General features: G+C 44.5%; 1 protein-coding gene across 3 annotated transcripts in view; it reads right to left on the bottom strand.

Moving 5' to 3' along the window:
• HDAC8 (histone deacetylase 8) overlaps window positions 1-14,247 on the bottom strand; it is a 438,053-nt gene that overhangs the window by 19,034 nt on the left and 404,772 nt on the right. Inside the window, exon 11 of one of the 3 annotated variants that reach the window (XM_036304599.1) lies at window positions 13,632-13,777. The exons of 1 other annotated variant lie outside the window; for it this stretch is intronic. In XM_036304599.1, the coding sequence (XP_036160492.1) occupies window positions 13,752-13,777 (26 nt within the window). In that variant the 3' untranslated portion in view covers window positions 13,632-13,751. Of the gene's footprint in view, window positions 1-13,631; window positions 13,828-14,247 lie in introns of those variants that run through there. One more of the 3 variants, XM_036304601.1, reaches the window with a different exon arrangement.

Below are 14,247 nucleotides of genomic sequence, written 5' to 3'. Positions count from 1 at the left end.
CTGCGTTTGGTGGGATGTACTATGAGGAAGGTGTGGTGTACTATGAGCTTCTAAAACCAGGTGAAACTGTTAATACTGATCACTACCGACAACAAATAATCAATTTGAACCACACTTTGATTGGGAAACAACCAGAATGTGCCAGAAGACATGGCAAAGTAATTTTGCTTCATGATGATACACCATCACACACTTCAAAACCAGTTAAGGACATGTTAAAAGAACTGGCCTGGGAAGTATTAACCCACCCACCATATTCACCAGACCTTGCTCCTTCAGATTACCACTTGTTCTGATCGATGGCACATGCATTTTCTGAGCAGCAAGTCAAAACATACGAAGAAGTGGAAAATTGGGTCTCTGAATGGTTTGCCTCAAAACAAGAAACGTTCTATTGGGACGGTATCCACAAATTACCTGAAAGATGGGGGAAATGTGTAGCTAGCGATGGACATTACTTTGAATAAAGCACTTTTGATGTTTCTTTTGAAATTATCGTGTTTTCTTTGATTAGAAAATCCACATTAGTAACTGGTACACCTAGTATATTATACATGCATATCTTATCACAGTATACTGATGTCAACTGTCAACTGTATTTTACCAGTTTGAGTGAAGTGTAGAAATCTTTTCAAAAAATTAATCTTTGTTTAGATTATTACAGATGTCCCCCTACCCCCCCCCCCCCCGCGCATAGTTCCCTTACACCCAGTTCCCACCCCACTCCAGGCCCTTGCCACCCTATTGTCTGTGTCCATAGGTAATGCATACATGCATATAAGATCTTTGTTTAATCTCTTCCTGAACCCCCCACACCCCTCCTCTCTGAGAATCGTCAGTGTGTTCCATTTTTATGCTCCTGATTCTATTCCATTCACCAGTTTATTTTGTTCATAAGATTTTTATTCATTTGATTTTTAGATTCAATTGTTGATAGATATGTATTTGTTGTCACTTTGTTGTTCATATATATTTTTTTATCTTTGCCTTTTTCTTCTTCTTCCTCTTCTTAAAGAATACCCTTCAGCATACTGGTTTGGTGGTGATGAACTCCTTTAAGCTTTTTCTTGTCTGTGAAGCTCTTTATCTGACCTTCAATTCTAAATGATAGCTTTGCTGGGCAGAGTAATCTTGGTTGTAGGTTCTTGCTATTCATCACTTTGAATATTTCTTGCCACTCCCTTCTAGCCTGCATAGTTTCTGTTGAGAAATCAGCTGACAGTTGTATGGGCACTCTCTTGTAGGTAGCTGTTTTTCTCTTGCTGCTGTTAAGATTCGCTCTTTGTCTTTTGCCCTTGATGTTGTAATTATGATGTGTCTTGGTGTAGTCCTCTTTGGATTCCTCTTGTTTGGGGTTCTCTGTGCTTTCTGGACTTGTAAGTCTATTTCTTTCACCAGGTAGGGAAGTTTTCTGTCATTATTTCTTCAAATAGGTTTTCAATATCTTGCTCTCTCTCTTTTGGCATCCCCATAATTCGGATGTTGGTTCGCTTGAAGTTGTCCCAGAGGCTCCTTACACTATCTTTATATTTTTGGATTCTTTTTTTCTGTTTGCTCTTCTGGTTGGGTGTTTATTGCTTCCTTGTATTTCAAATCATTCATTTGATTCTCGGGATCCTCTAGTCTACTGTTGTATCCCTGTATATTATTCTTTATTTCAGTCAGTGTATGCTTAATTTCTGACTGGTCCTTTTCCATTTTTTTTGGCATTCTTACTAAGATCCTTGAAAGTCTCACTAAGTTCCTCAGCGGTTTCTAGAAGAATCTTGAGTAATCTTATAGCTATGGTTGAACTCTATATCTAGTAGTTTGCTTTCTTCCATTTCTTCCATTTGTGACATGATTCTTTGTCTCCACACTTTGGCTGCTTCCCTGTGTTTGTTTCTATGTATTGGGTAGCTGCTAAGTCTCCTTGAGTTGATAGAGTGGCTTTGTGTAGTAGGTGTCCTATAGGGCCCAGTGGCTCAGCCTCCCCAATCACCTGAGGTGGACACTCTAGATACACCCCTTTGTGGGCTGTGTGCACAGTTGTGTTGTAGTTGAGCCTTGATTGCTGTTGGTGTCACTAGGAGGAATTGACCTCCAGGCCAAGTGGCTGTGGGGACCAGCTGCAACTACAGTGGGAGAGCTGCTGTGCGGGAGACACCCTTATGGAGCAGGACTTGCTTCAGTGGGGCTTTGGTGCTCACTGAGTCTTCCCCTTGAGTGTATCGCTTATGGATGTAAAGAGTTATAACCTGGTATGGTTTCACACTGACTACTGGGTACACTGACTCTTGGGTCTCCACGGAGGTGCAAAGTCAACCACTGCCTGAGGCCACCCATCAGGAGCTACAGAGAGATCTGCAGATTCCTCCTCTTTCTATTGGATTTGGTAGTGTCCATGCAAGGCCCAGCTGTGAAGCCAGGCAGGTTGGTGCTGGTGCCGGGTCTTGGGCTTTTTATTGATAGGTTTGGGGCTCCATGACCCAGCTCCACCTTGTTTGACAGGTTTTTAGCCTGAGAAAGGACAGACCATTTATATGCAAAAGCCGCTGCACACAGCTTGGGTGGGGTTGTAAATTGGGTGGGGCGGGGTCTCAGGGAATCACCACAGCAGAGCAAACAGAAATGGCTGGCAGTCAGCCCTGTACCGGGAAGGTCCCTGCAGGGGAACAATGACCACTGCAAGCACATCCATCTAGAAGAAAGCCGCCCTGAGTTCCTACCCTGATGCCAGACAATCCAGTTTCTTACTGTATGTGTCTGGGTCCCCCAGAACCTCACCTAGCACTGGAGCTCAGAGGAAGTGGGAACTTGTAAATTCAGTTCATGGTGCTGGCCTTTTAAGAGGAGCAGCTGGGTCTCCAGCAGCCCGTGTCACTCAGCCCCAATCTGCACTGGTTATTACAGTCCATAGTTCTTATAGACAATAGGGACTTCTTTCCTCAGCTCTGGGACCCTGGGATGGGCATCTGGTGTGGGGCTGGGACCCCTTGCTCTTCTGAGTGGCCTCTGCAGAGGTGATCTCCCTCCTGATTAAAAAGGCGGCACACCTGGGTGCTGGACCAGCCTGTTCCGTGCCTCCGCACCTCCTACCAGTCTCAATGCGCTTTCTTCTTTACTTCTCTAGTTGTAGTACTTCCACTCAGCCAGCTTTCCTGCAGTTCTGGATGATAGTTGTTCTGTATTTAGTTGTAATTTTGATGTGGTTGTGGGAGGCAGTGAGTACAGGTGTTTATCTATACTGCCATCTTGGTTCTCGAAGTGTAGAAATCTTACCTACCTTTAAGTCTTTTCTCTCTCTCCCAATTATAATAGAATTATCTTAAATATTTCCAATATATATATTTAGAACTATATCAGACAGTATTTTAGTTCTGCTTCAATCATCAGGCATGATTTAGAAAACTCAGGAAAAAAAGAAAAATCTATTATATTTACCCACAATTTTATTCCTCCCATTGTTCTTTCTTTCTTCCTAATGTTCCAAGATTTCTTGTTTTATCATTTACTTTCCATTTCAAAAATTACCTTTAGCTATTCTTTTAGGGTAGGTCTTGCAGCAACAAATTCTCTTTGCTTTTCTTCCTCTGAGAATATCTCTGTTTCTCCTTCATTTCTGGAGGATATTTCCACTGCATATAGAATTGTGGCTTGACAGTTTTTTTCTTTTAGCACCTGAAAAATGTTGTGCCACCTCCTTCTGGCCACCATGGTTTTTGGTGGGAAAATCACTGTCATTTGAATTATCTTTTCCTTACAGGTAAGCCTTTGTTTCTTTTTTGTGATGGGCCTTGGTGTGGATTTCTTTGGGTTGACCCAGTTTGGAGCTCAGTAGGTAGGTATGTCTTTTACCAAATCTGGGAAATCTTTAGCCATTATTTTTTCAAATACTTTTTTAGTTCACCCTCCTTCTCTTTGGTGATATGAATATTAGGTCTTTTATCACAGTCCCACATTGTCCTTGAGACTGAGACAGTTACCTTGGAGTAAATGAGAATTTTGGAAAGGGAGGTGGCCCTAGGGAGCTATCTGCATTTTCTGCCTTTCTACCAGACAGAGAGGCCTGACATTCAATGTAATTTTGATATGCTGAGTCAAGGGAGGATCTGTGTTGCAAGACAAAGGGAAGCACCCTAGAATTACTAGAAATACCTAACAAAGGCAACAGAACCTGAGACATATAAAATATTCACTCTCCAGTCCTTTATTTTTCCAGCTATGTACTGGTGTAATGACCAAATTTTATAAACAAAAAATTGGGACATAGGTCTGATAAAAGATTATTATATTTTTCCTTAAACATGCATTGCTTTTATCTGACTGTAAAATAAATTTTGTAAAAGACAGAAAAAGAATAAAGAACAAGTTAAAAATTACACATAGTTCCAATTCTACCACCAAAGGTAATTTCTGTTACCATCTTTGGTGTATTTTCTTCTAGTGTTTTTCTGTGCATATCCACAAATCCACACAAACATAAAGATTATGGATATTTACAAAATTGAGGATATATAGTATTAAATCATTTTGTATCCTTTTTTTTAAACTTAACATTGTTATCATGAGTATATGGTATACTTGTGTCCACCAATAAGCTTTAAACATTTCTTTTTGTTGTTTTCATTGTTAATCCTTACTCAAGATTATTTTTTCCATTGATCTTTAAAGAGAGTGGAAGGGAGGGAGGGTGAGGAGACAGAGAGAAACATCGACGTGAGAGAAACACATCGCCTGGTTGCCTCCTGCATGCTCCCCGACCGGGACCGGGGAGTGAACCCACAACCCAGGTACGTGCCCTTGACTGCAGGCCGATGCTCTAACCACTGAGAACACCAGCCAGGGATAAACATTTCTTTTTAACTGGCTGCCAGAAATTCTTCCATGTAGATATACCAAGACATTGTATCATACCTCAAATTCAACATATCAAAACAGAACACATCAAATATATGTTTCTGTAAAACTAACCCCCTCCCCCAACAGCTCCCCATTCCAGTTGGTAGCCAGGCTGGAAAACTCAGAGTCATCTGTACTTCTGTTCTCCTTGACCCACCTCCAAGTACTATTGATACTCTCTTCCTAACAACTCTCAGCCATTCAGGAGGAATACAACAGGAGATGTCTACCGCAACCGTTCTAGTTCAGAACCTTGGAATACCACCCTGATCCATCCAAATATCACTGCATTAAGTCATAACCAAATTCTAGAACCTAGAATGGCTCACACTTTCCTGTATTTGATATGGAATACTTGCCTGAAATTCAAGGGAAACTGCAATCTGTCCCTGATCCCCACCTATCTGAGTTTCCCTTGCTTATGAGCACTTCCTCAGGCCTATCTAAATCCTCTAGCCTCTGAAAGCAGTCTCTCTAAAGTCGTACTTCCCCATTTCTTCTACATAGTGTCAGCCATTATATCTTCATCTATACTCAGCTGTTTATCAGATGCATGGATATTTCCCATGCCACCAAGCACATGAGAAATGCCAAAAATATTTATTGATTGATTTAGCTAGACTTTCAAGTGGAGACACAATAATACTTATTAGAATTAACCTGGTTCAGAATCTCACTTTGGGAGACATTGCAGGGTGGGAAAAGTTTACTAAGGGGCAATTGAAAAAAGCAGACAGGAGCCGAAACCGGTTTGGCTCAGTGGATGGAGCGTCGGCCTGCGGACTGAGGGGTCCCAGGTTCGATTCCGGTCAGGGGCATGTGCCTGGGTTACAGGCACATCCCCAGTGGGAGATGTGCAGGAGGCAGCTGGTCGATGTTTCTCTCTCATCGATGCTTCTGACTCTCTATCTCTCTCCCTTCCTCTCTGTGGAGAATCGATGAAATATATATTTAAAAAAATCAATAAAATATATTTTTAAAAAAAAGCAGACAGGAGATAATGAATAGACTTCACTGAGCAATACTGCTAAAGAGAGGAGGTGCATCAGGCCTGGATTCAAATTCTGAGGTCACCACTTACTTGTTATGTGACTATGGGAAAGTTATACTATGTCTTCAGATAAGAGTTTCCTACCTCATAAGGTAATTGTGAGGATTAAATGAGATGATGTATGTAAAGAATCCAGCACATGGTGTTGTACAGTAGGCTTTGAATAACGGCAGTTCCCACCTCATGAATTTAGGTAGATATTTCAAGTCTTCATAAGTAACCTTCCAAAAGTTTTCATGGTTGGTTAAAAGCTACTAAGTTACTATATTAGGTAGTAGACTTTATTTTTATTTTAGAATTTATAACATTTTCATCATGATATTTTTATTACTTATCTTTCTGCTTAACAACAAAAATAGCAACCACAACAAACCTTTCCAATTATTATACACTTTGGTAAAGTAAGAGAGGGACCTGGACAATGGGGAAGCACAGGTTGGTGGTAGGCTGGAAAGAACCATACCAGGCTGGAGAGGAATAAAGAAAGGACAGGGGACAGCAATGAGAGACAAGAAATGGACATCACAGAGATCCTCACCTGAAGTCATGTAAATTGGCTCAAGCTATCCTCCACAATACTACTCCAAAGTTCTTCCAAAAGCTCTGAAGCAAATGGCCAGTTTGTCTTGGAACCAACCCTGTCTTTCAACTTATCCTCAAGGCTTCTCAGGAAGCAAGAGAAAGTAAGGAAGTAAGCCTAGTTTCCATGGTTTCGGGTACCACCAGACAGGAGTACTACCTCAAGCTTGGTGTTCCAGGAGGCCTTGGACATGCCTAGACCTGATGCCCCAATTGTTAGTCCCTAGAAGAATGTCAATCCCAGACTTCATTCTGCAGAGGAGGTGCTGGTTGCACCTGGCACAATGGTTCTCCAGAGAACATTACTGATAGATGCACGAAGGGTCTCATCTTGAGGCTGGGGGATTATAAATAGCAGACGGGCTGGTGATCACAGCACTTTTCAGGCAGCAGGAGCTGTGTGGATTGGCTTCTTTCACCTTCTTTCCTTCTCTATTATTTCTCTACTAGGAGCCCAGTGCATGAATTCTTGCACCTTGAAAGGAACTGTGGGCCACGAGGCTGCGGTGGGCACAGGGGCAGGTCTCAGCCCATCCTCCGCACCCCCACCCAGCCCCTCCCACAGCAGCCCCTGGTCCCCTGTCTGCCTGCAGCCCTGCTCCTGCCACCGCTGCTCCCTCCCATGCTCGCACTCACTGACTGTGCAGAGCGATTGGGGTCAGCGCCAGTGGCAGGTGTGAGTGGGGCCAGCGCCGTCAGCAGTGCAAGAGGTGGCTGCTGCCCTGATCGCCCCTCAGGAGCAGGGGGAAGTGGAGAAGCCCTCAGGAGTGATTGGGGCCGGAAGCTGCTGCTTGCACCCACTGATAGTGCCAAGCAATTGGGACAGGCAATGGACACCAGCAGCGGGTGTGAGCAGGGCCAGCAATGGCAGTGGGTGTGAGCGGCAACTCTGATGCCGGCAGCGGGTGTGAGCAGGGTTGTAGCTGGCAGTGGGTGTGAGAAATGGCTGCTGGCCCCATTCACCCCTCAGGAGCAGAGGGAGGTGGAGAAGCCCTGAGGGGTGACTGGGGCTGGCAACCGTCACTCACACCCACTGATGACGCCGGGCACCTGCAGCGGGTGTGAGCGGCAGCTCCAGCACCGGCAGAGGGTGCAAGCAGGGCTAGCACCAGCAGCAGGTGCAAGTGCCAGGCGGGACCTTAGCATGTGGGAGCAAAGAATTTTCAGTAACCACCAGAGGCTTGCCCTGATGACAGTGACCAGTGCCCAGCCTTGGTCTGGCAGCCCTCCTCACCTGCTCCACCATCCCACCGCGGCCAATGCCCACCATGTTCTGTGCTCTGCCGCCTACTGCTGATGCCCGCCATGATCTGTGTGTGCCCCCTGGTAGTCAGCACACATCATAGCGACTGGTTGTTCGGTTGTTCTTCTGTCCAGTCTATTTGCATATTAGCTTTTTATTATATAGGATTAAGCTAAAAATTGAGCTGGAAGGTTCAATTACAATATGGTGGGATGATGAGGGCATGGCAGGGCTGGGGGGTTAGGGAGGGTTCAAAGTCCTAGACCAGGGGCCAGGATTTCAAGTGTTACCCATGGCTATCTTCCTCCCATTTCCAGGAGACATCAGATTTCAGGTGCTATGGATTAGCCACATGGGAGGAGCCAGGTGTGCAGTGCATGGTGGGAAAGATTTATTAGGGGTGATTAGAAAAAGCAGATGGAGGATGATGAGAAGACTTGACAGGGTAAAGACAGGAAGGGCATTGGAAAAGCCACACAGCCTGACTCCAAAGCTCTAATTCAGACAGTCTTGGGTTCCAATGTTCGTTCTATCACCTATTAGTACAGTGTGTGGCACATAGGAGGTGCTTAGTAATTACTTGCTGAATGAATGAATAATGGTGACCTTGACCAGCTCACTTATTCTCTCTGAGCCTCAGTTTCCTCATCTGTAAGATAAATAGTAGCTATTATTTTTATTATTTCGCCTGTGTTGTGTCTCCCCACACCTGTATTAGCTTGCTGGCCCATCTTCCCAACCCTGCACTGGAGAGGCTGCCATACTAAGTAAACCTCCTTCATTAAGTGTCAGAAAGGGCAGATGTGCACAAGGCCTTCTCTTTTGTCTTCTGTCCTCCCCCTGCTCATCCTTACCTCCTGGCCCCATTTGTTTCCTTTTCTATCACAGGCAAACTTGGGGTACAGTCTGGGAACTCAGAGCAATTGTAGAAACCTTACAATTCCAACACATACACATGTACAACTCACCCAAACCTTCCCTGCCTCCACCTTCAGAAGGTTGGTCCTGGGCTGCAACATGAAGCTTTTTCCCCTCTAGGGATCTTTACTTGATTCAAATGTCATCAGCAACAGGGATTAGAAAACCTCTACCCCTGCATCCCCATGTAGAGCTACCCAGTAACTTGGGAAGCTAGCTGCCTCTGGAGATTGATCACATCATCACTGTTCCAACTATGGAAGATGTCCTGTGAGCCAACCCCTCTGGTGTATGCTAACCAGAGTAAAGGCAAACAAGTGTGAGCACATGAAGATGGTGCAAAGATGATTTCATAGTAGTGGTCATGAGCTAGGCTGAATGTTCCACTCTCTAACCAACACTTCCTGTGAGCAATGATATATATCCTTAAGATTCATTGGTACGAGAAGAGCAATTTGTGGGAGCAAAACATAGCTTTTCTCTGTATGAAGCTGAAAGCTTTAATTGACTTTCTCTCTTTAACTGACTTTCTTTTCTTGTCTTTTATCGCTGTTGGATAGACTAATGGGCAGATAAGGTGAAGTCTAAATTTGCCAGTTCCTCCAGTCATCCTGTAGCATGTGGAATGCATCTCTATAAGATGAACCTCTTCAGATTTGATCTCCAATAGGTTAAAAATCACATCTTTTGTGCTTCTAAGGGATGTGGTGGGGAAGAGAAAAAACCCAAGCTCAGGGGCTGAACAAATTTAACTAGACAAGCTCTCCCATGGAGTGCAGCTTCACCCATCCACTCCCTCATCACCATCCCACCTCCTCAAGTGAATCTGTGCCTGCGTCCCCCCTTTGTTTCTAATGGGGAGAAAGGGAAGACAAGAACAGTGAGAAATGTCCAGCCTTGCCAAGGCTTTTATATGCAAGAATAAATGACAGTCTTGTAGGCAGGTTCAGAAAAATCTTTCAGAATGCAGAAAATTCAGCAGCCTTTCCACATTGACCATTGTCATGGCAACACACTATCTGATGACAGCATGCGTCACAAGACTGGAGGGGCACGGTCTCAGAACAGCAGGTTAGCCTGGCCATTTTTAGCAACATTTGGACTTCTTTGTAGCCTAATTTCTTCCAGGTTTAGCTGAATTTCTTTTCAGTTCTGGATTTCCATGGCTAGAACACAAGACCCTGTCAGTATGCAAGGGATGGCTAAATGGAAAATGTGAAGATTCCTAGTATGTATAACCACTCTACTTGCTGTCTGCCCTCTCTGGATCCTCCCTGCCCACTCTCAGCCACTTAGTTTTTTTCCTTCTCTTCATCAATTCTTTCCTATGCACAACAACTGTGACTCATCTACCAACTCGCATTGTATCCTAGAATATTAGGGTTAGAAGAAACCTTAACAATAATCTAGTACAATCACCCTCCCCCAATGCAGAAGCCCTTCTACTATTTGATTGGCAAAAGACTGTCCAGTCTGTATCTTGTAAGTCTCCAGTGATAAAAACCACATCCTTTTCTGGGCAGACAGTTACACGTTGGACATCTCTAATTGTAAGAAAATTATTCATTCTAATGAGTGAAAATCTGCTTTTTTAAAAATAATATCTACCCATGGGTCCTAGCTCTGTGCTCTATGACCACATCAACTCTATCTACACCCTTTGCTCTGTGACAGCCTCTCAAGGATATGAAATAGAGACCTCATGCCCCTAGGTCTTCTTTTCTCCAAAAGCCCAGCTCCTTTAACCAGACATCTTGGAGCCTGGAATCCAACTGACCTCCTGGAGCAAGCTCCTATTTGTCTAGGGCAGTGGTCGGCAAACTGCAGCTGGCGATCCACATGTGGCTCTTTGGCCCCTTGAGTGTGGCTCTTCCACAAAATACTGACTTCTACGCACGGGCTATGAAGTTTCAATCGCACTGTACGTGTGCGCCCGCATGTGGTATTTTGTGGAAGAGCCACACTCAAGGGGCCAAAGAGCCGCATGTGGATCGCCAGCTGCAGTTTGCCGACCACTGGTCTAGGGTCTTTTAAAAGTGAGGCTTATAATATATCAGCATCTCTGGTAGCAGCATCTGTGAGTCACCTTGCTCTGGTGACTCACACTGAGCTCTGTGTTGAGTAAAATCCTTAACTCTCTTTCAGAGAAAATGATGCTAAATCTTGTCTTGTCTTTCCAACTTGTATGTGTCCAGTTGCTTTTGAGAACCCATTTCCTGGTTCTTACATTTTTTTCCCACTTTAATTTCATTGTGTTGCAATCAGAATATTGCTTTCACCTGTTAGGATTTTTAAAAAATATCTTGACTTCCCCATGTAACTTAATATGTCTTCTGTGATTTTCTTTTCTTTTTTTTTTTGTTTTTTTTTTTGTTTTTTTTTTGTGTGTGTGTGTGTGTTTTCTGTTTACCAACCCTCAAACTAGTTTTTTATCTAAAATATTTAAAAATGTATTCCTCTTTTGGGTTTCTTACCTTTTTCCTAGATTTCTTCCCTTTGAATTACCTTCCTTATGTTTTCTCTCACTTGTCATTTCCATTTCCTCACTAGCAAGATGTCACCACGCTCTGGAGATATGTTTTTGGGTACATGTGCAGGAAAGCATGAGGGCATACAGATATCTGCACATACGTAAATGTTAGCAAGTAGCTGCAGAGGCTTGTTTAATTTCTGTTTCTATTGCTTTGTATGTGCTCTACCAGGATTTAGAGCCTGGATGGGGGGGAAATGGCAAGGTTTGTTTGGGTACAGTCCCAAAGGAAACAGGAAATGTGTCCTGGGTCTGAGAGGGGCAGGAGGAAACTAGGGTGGGAGCACTAGTGTTTTTTTTTTTAATATATTTTTTATTGATTAAGATATTACATATGTGTCCTTGTCCCCACGTTACCCTCTACCCCCCCAACCCCCCCTCTCATGCCCTCACCCCCCCGTTGTCCATGTCCATTGATTAGGCCTATATGCTTGCATATAAGTCCTTTGGTTGATCTTTCCCCCTTACCCCCACCCTCCCCTACCTTCCCTCCAAGTCCCGATAGTCCAATCAATGCCTCTCCGTCTCTGGATCAGTCCTTGTTCATCAGCTTATGTTGTTCATTATATTCCACAAATGAGTGAGATCATGTGGTATTTATCCGCTCTCCAGTTCCATCCATGCTGTGGCAAATGGTAAGAGTTCCTTTTTCTTCTTCCTCTTCTTAAAGAATACCTTTCAGCATTTCATATAATGCTGGTTTGGTGGTGATGAACTCCTTTAGCTTTTTCTTATCCGTGAAGCTCTTTATCTGACCTTCTATTCTGAATGATAGCTTTGCTGGATAAAGTAGTCTTGGTTGCAGGTTCTTGCTATTCATCACTTTGAATATTTCTTGCCACTCTCTTCTGGCCTGCATGGTTTCTGTTGAGAAATCAGCTGACAGTCGTATGGGTACGCCCTTGTAGGTAACTGGGTTTCTTTCTCTTGCTGCTTTTAAGATTCTCTCTTTATCTTTTGCTCTTGGCATTTTAATTATGATGTGTCTTGGTGTGGTCCTCTTTGGATTCCTTTTGTTTGGGGTTCTCTGCGCTTCCTGGACTTGTAAGTCCATTTCTTTCACCAGGTAGGGGAAGTTTTCTGTCATTATTTCTTCAAAAAGGTTTTCAATATCTTGCCCTCTCTCCTTATGGTACCCCTATAATTCTGATGTTGGTACGCTTGAAGTTGTCCCAGATGTTCCTTACACTATCTTCATATTTTTGGAATCTCTTTTCTTTTTTCTTTTTCAGTTGGGTATTTTTTGTTTCTTTGTATTTCAAATCTTTGACTTGATTCTTGGGATCCTCTTGTCTGCTGCTGGATCTCTGTAAATTATTCTTTATTTCAGTCAGTGTATGCTTAATTTCTAGTTGGTCCTTTTTCATGTCCTCCATGGTCTCACTATACTTATTGAGGGATTCATTAAATTTATCGGCGGTTTCCATAAAATTCTTGAAAAACCTTATAAACGTGGCCTTGAACTCTATATCCAATCGTTTGCTTTCCTCCATTTCTGCCATTTGTGACCTGTTTCTTTGTCTCCGCATTTTGGCAGCTTCCCTGTGTTGATAGAGTGGCCCTGCGCGCCAGGTGTCCTGTAGGGCCCAGTAGCTCAGCCTCCCCAGTTACCTGGGGTGGACACTCTTGGTGCACTCTTGGTGCCTTGGTTGTTGTAGAATCACTGGGAGGAATTGACCTCCAGGCCAATTGGCTGTGAGAATCAGCTGTGTCTAAAGTGGGAGAACTTCTGTGCTGAAGACACCCTTCTGGGGCAAGACTTGCTTCAGTGGGGCTTTGGTGCTCACTGAGTCTGCTCCCTGAGTGTGTCCCTTATGGATCTGAGGAGTTGCAGTCTGGATGGTCCCCCTCTGACCACTGGGTACAGTGGCTCCTGGATCTAAGGAGGTGCTAATTCAGCCTCTGCCTGAGGCCACACAGCAGGAGCCACGAAGAGGCTCAGCTGTGAAGCAATGCAAGCCGCTGCGGGGCCTTGGGCCTTCTCTTGGAAGTTCCGGGTCTGCCTGGCTCGGCTGCAGTTAGGTACATTCACATGCAAAAGCCTCTGCCGCAGCCTGGGTGGGGCGGGGTCTCAGGGAATCAAAGGGCGGATCCAGGAGCTATGGCTGATTCTCCGCCCGGAGTCGCGGGTCTCAGTGACCCGCTAATTGCTGCAAGCACCTCTGAGGGAAAGCCGCCTTCAAGTTCGCCCGCTGCCGGACAGACCAGCTTCACCCCGTATGAGTCCTGGGTCCCCAGAGACTTCACGGAACCAGAGTTCAGAGCAGTCGGGAGCTTGTGATTCAAAAAGACAGCCACGTCCTCAGGTGCCACCCCCTTTCCTCGCGCGCGCGAGCCGCCGTACCTCTGCACTTCACCTCCGCAGCGCCTCTGGCTCTCAGCGTGCTTTTCTTTCCTTCTAGTTGTAGAATTTACACTCAGCCAGCCTTTCTGTTGTTCTGGATGATGTTTGCTCAGTCCTTTGCGGTAATTTTCAATTGTTGTGTGAGGCGACAGTTTCCCGGTGTTTACCTATGCCGCCATCTTAGTTTTGGGAGCACTAGTGTTAATCAGGGCTGCAACACAGTGAGAAGGACTAGAAAAGGGCCCGGAATAGAAGGATTTTATCAGTAAAGGCCTGAGAGGCTGGACAAGGGAGGAAGATTTGGTTAGGAAGTGAAGACCTGTGGGGTCAGTAGCCATTGAAAGGCCAGAGGGAGGTGGCTTGAAACTACAGCATCAGGGAAAGGCTAAGGGCTATCAGACATCTTGGAGAGGCTATAAGCATTGTTGTGAGCATAACCTTATGAGTCTGACTTATGAGTTTAGATTTTTTTTTTTTTAGCCAAAGGAGCCTGAGACATGGAGTCCCTGCGTATGCACTTGGCTGTTGTCACCGACTGGGCTCTATTAGAGGATAGGGCCTTAATATAGCCCTGGGAAAAGACCCTAAGACACAATATGTCCCCTGGCACAGAGTTCTTCCATGCTGGATTCTATTCCAATAAGGGACACAAAGTAGGAGAACTGGTCTATCTTGATCATTATATGAATAAACATGGTGAT

This window comes from Myotis myotis, unplaced genomic scaffold (assembly GCF_014108235.1).
Source record: "Myotis myotis isolate mMyoMyo1 unplaced genomic scaffold, mMyoMyo1.p scaffold_m19_p_4, whole genome shotgun sequence".
Classification (NCBI taxonomy): Eukaryota; Metazoa; Chordata; class Mammalia; order Chiroptera; family Vespertilionidae; genus Myotis; species Myotis myotis.
Note: the sequence above shows the minus strand (reverse complement) of the source record. Positions and strands in the feature narration are given on the sequence as shown.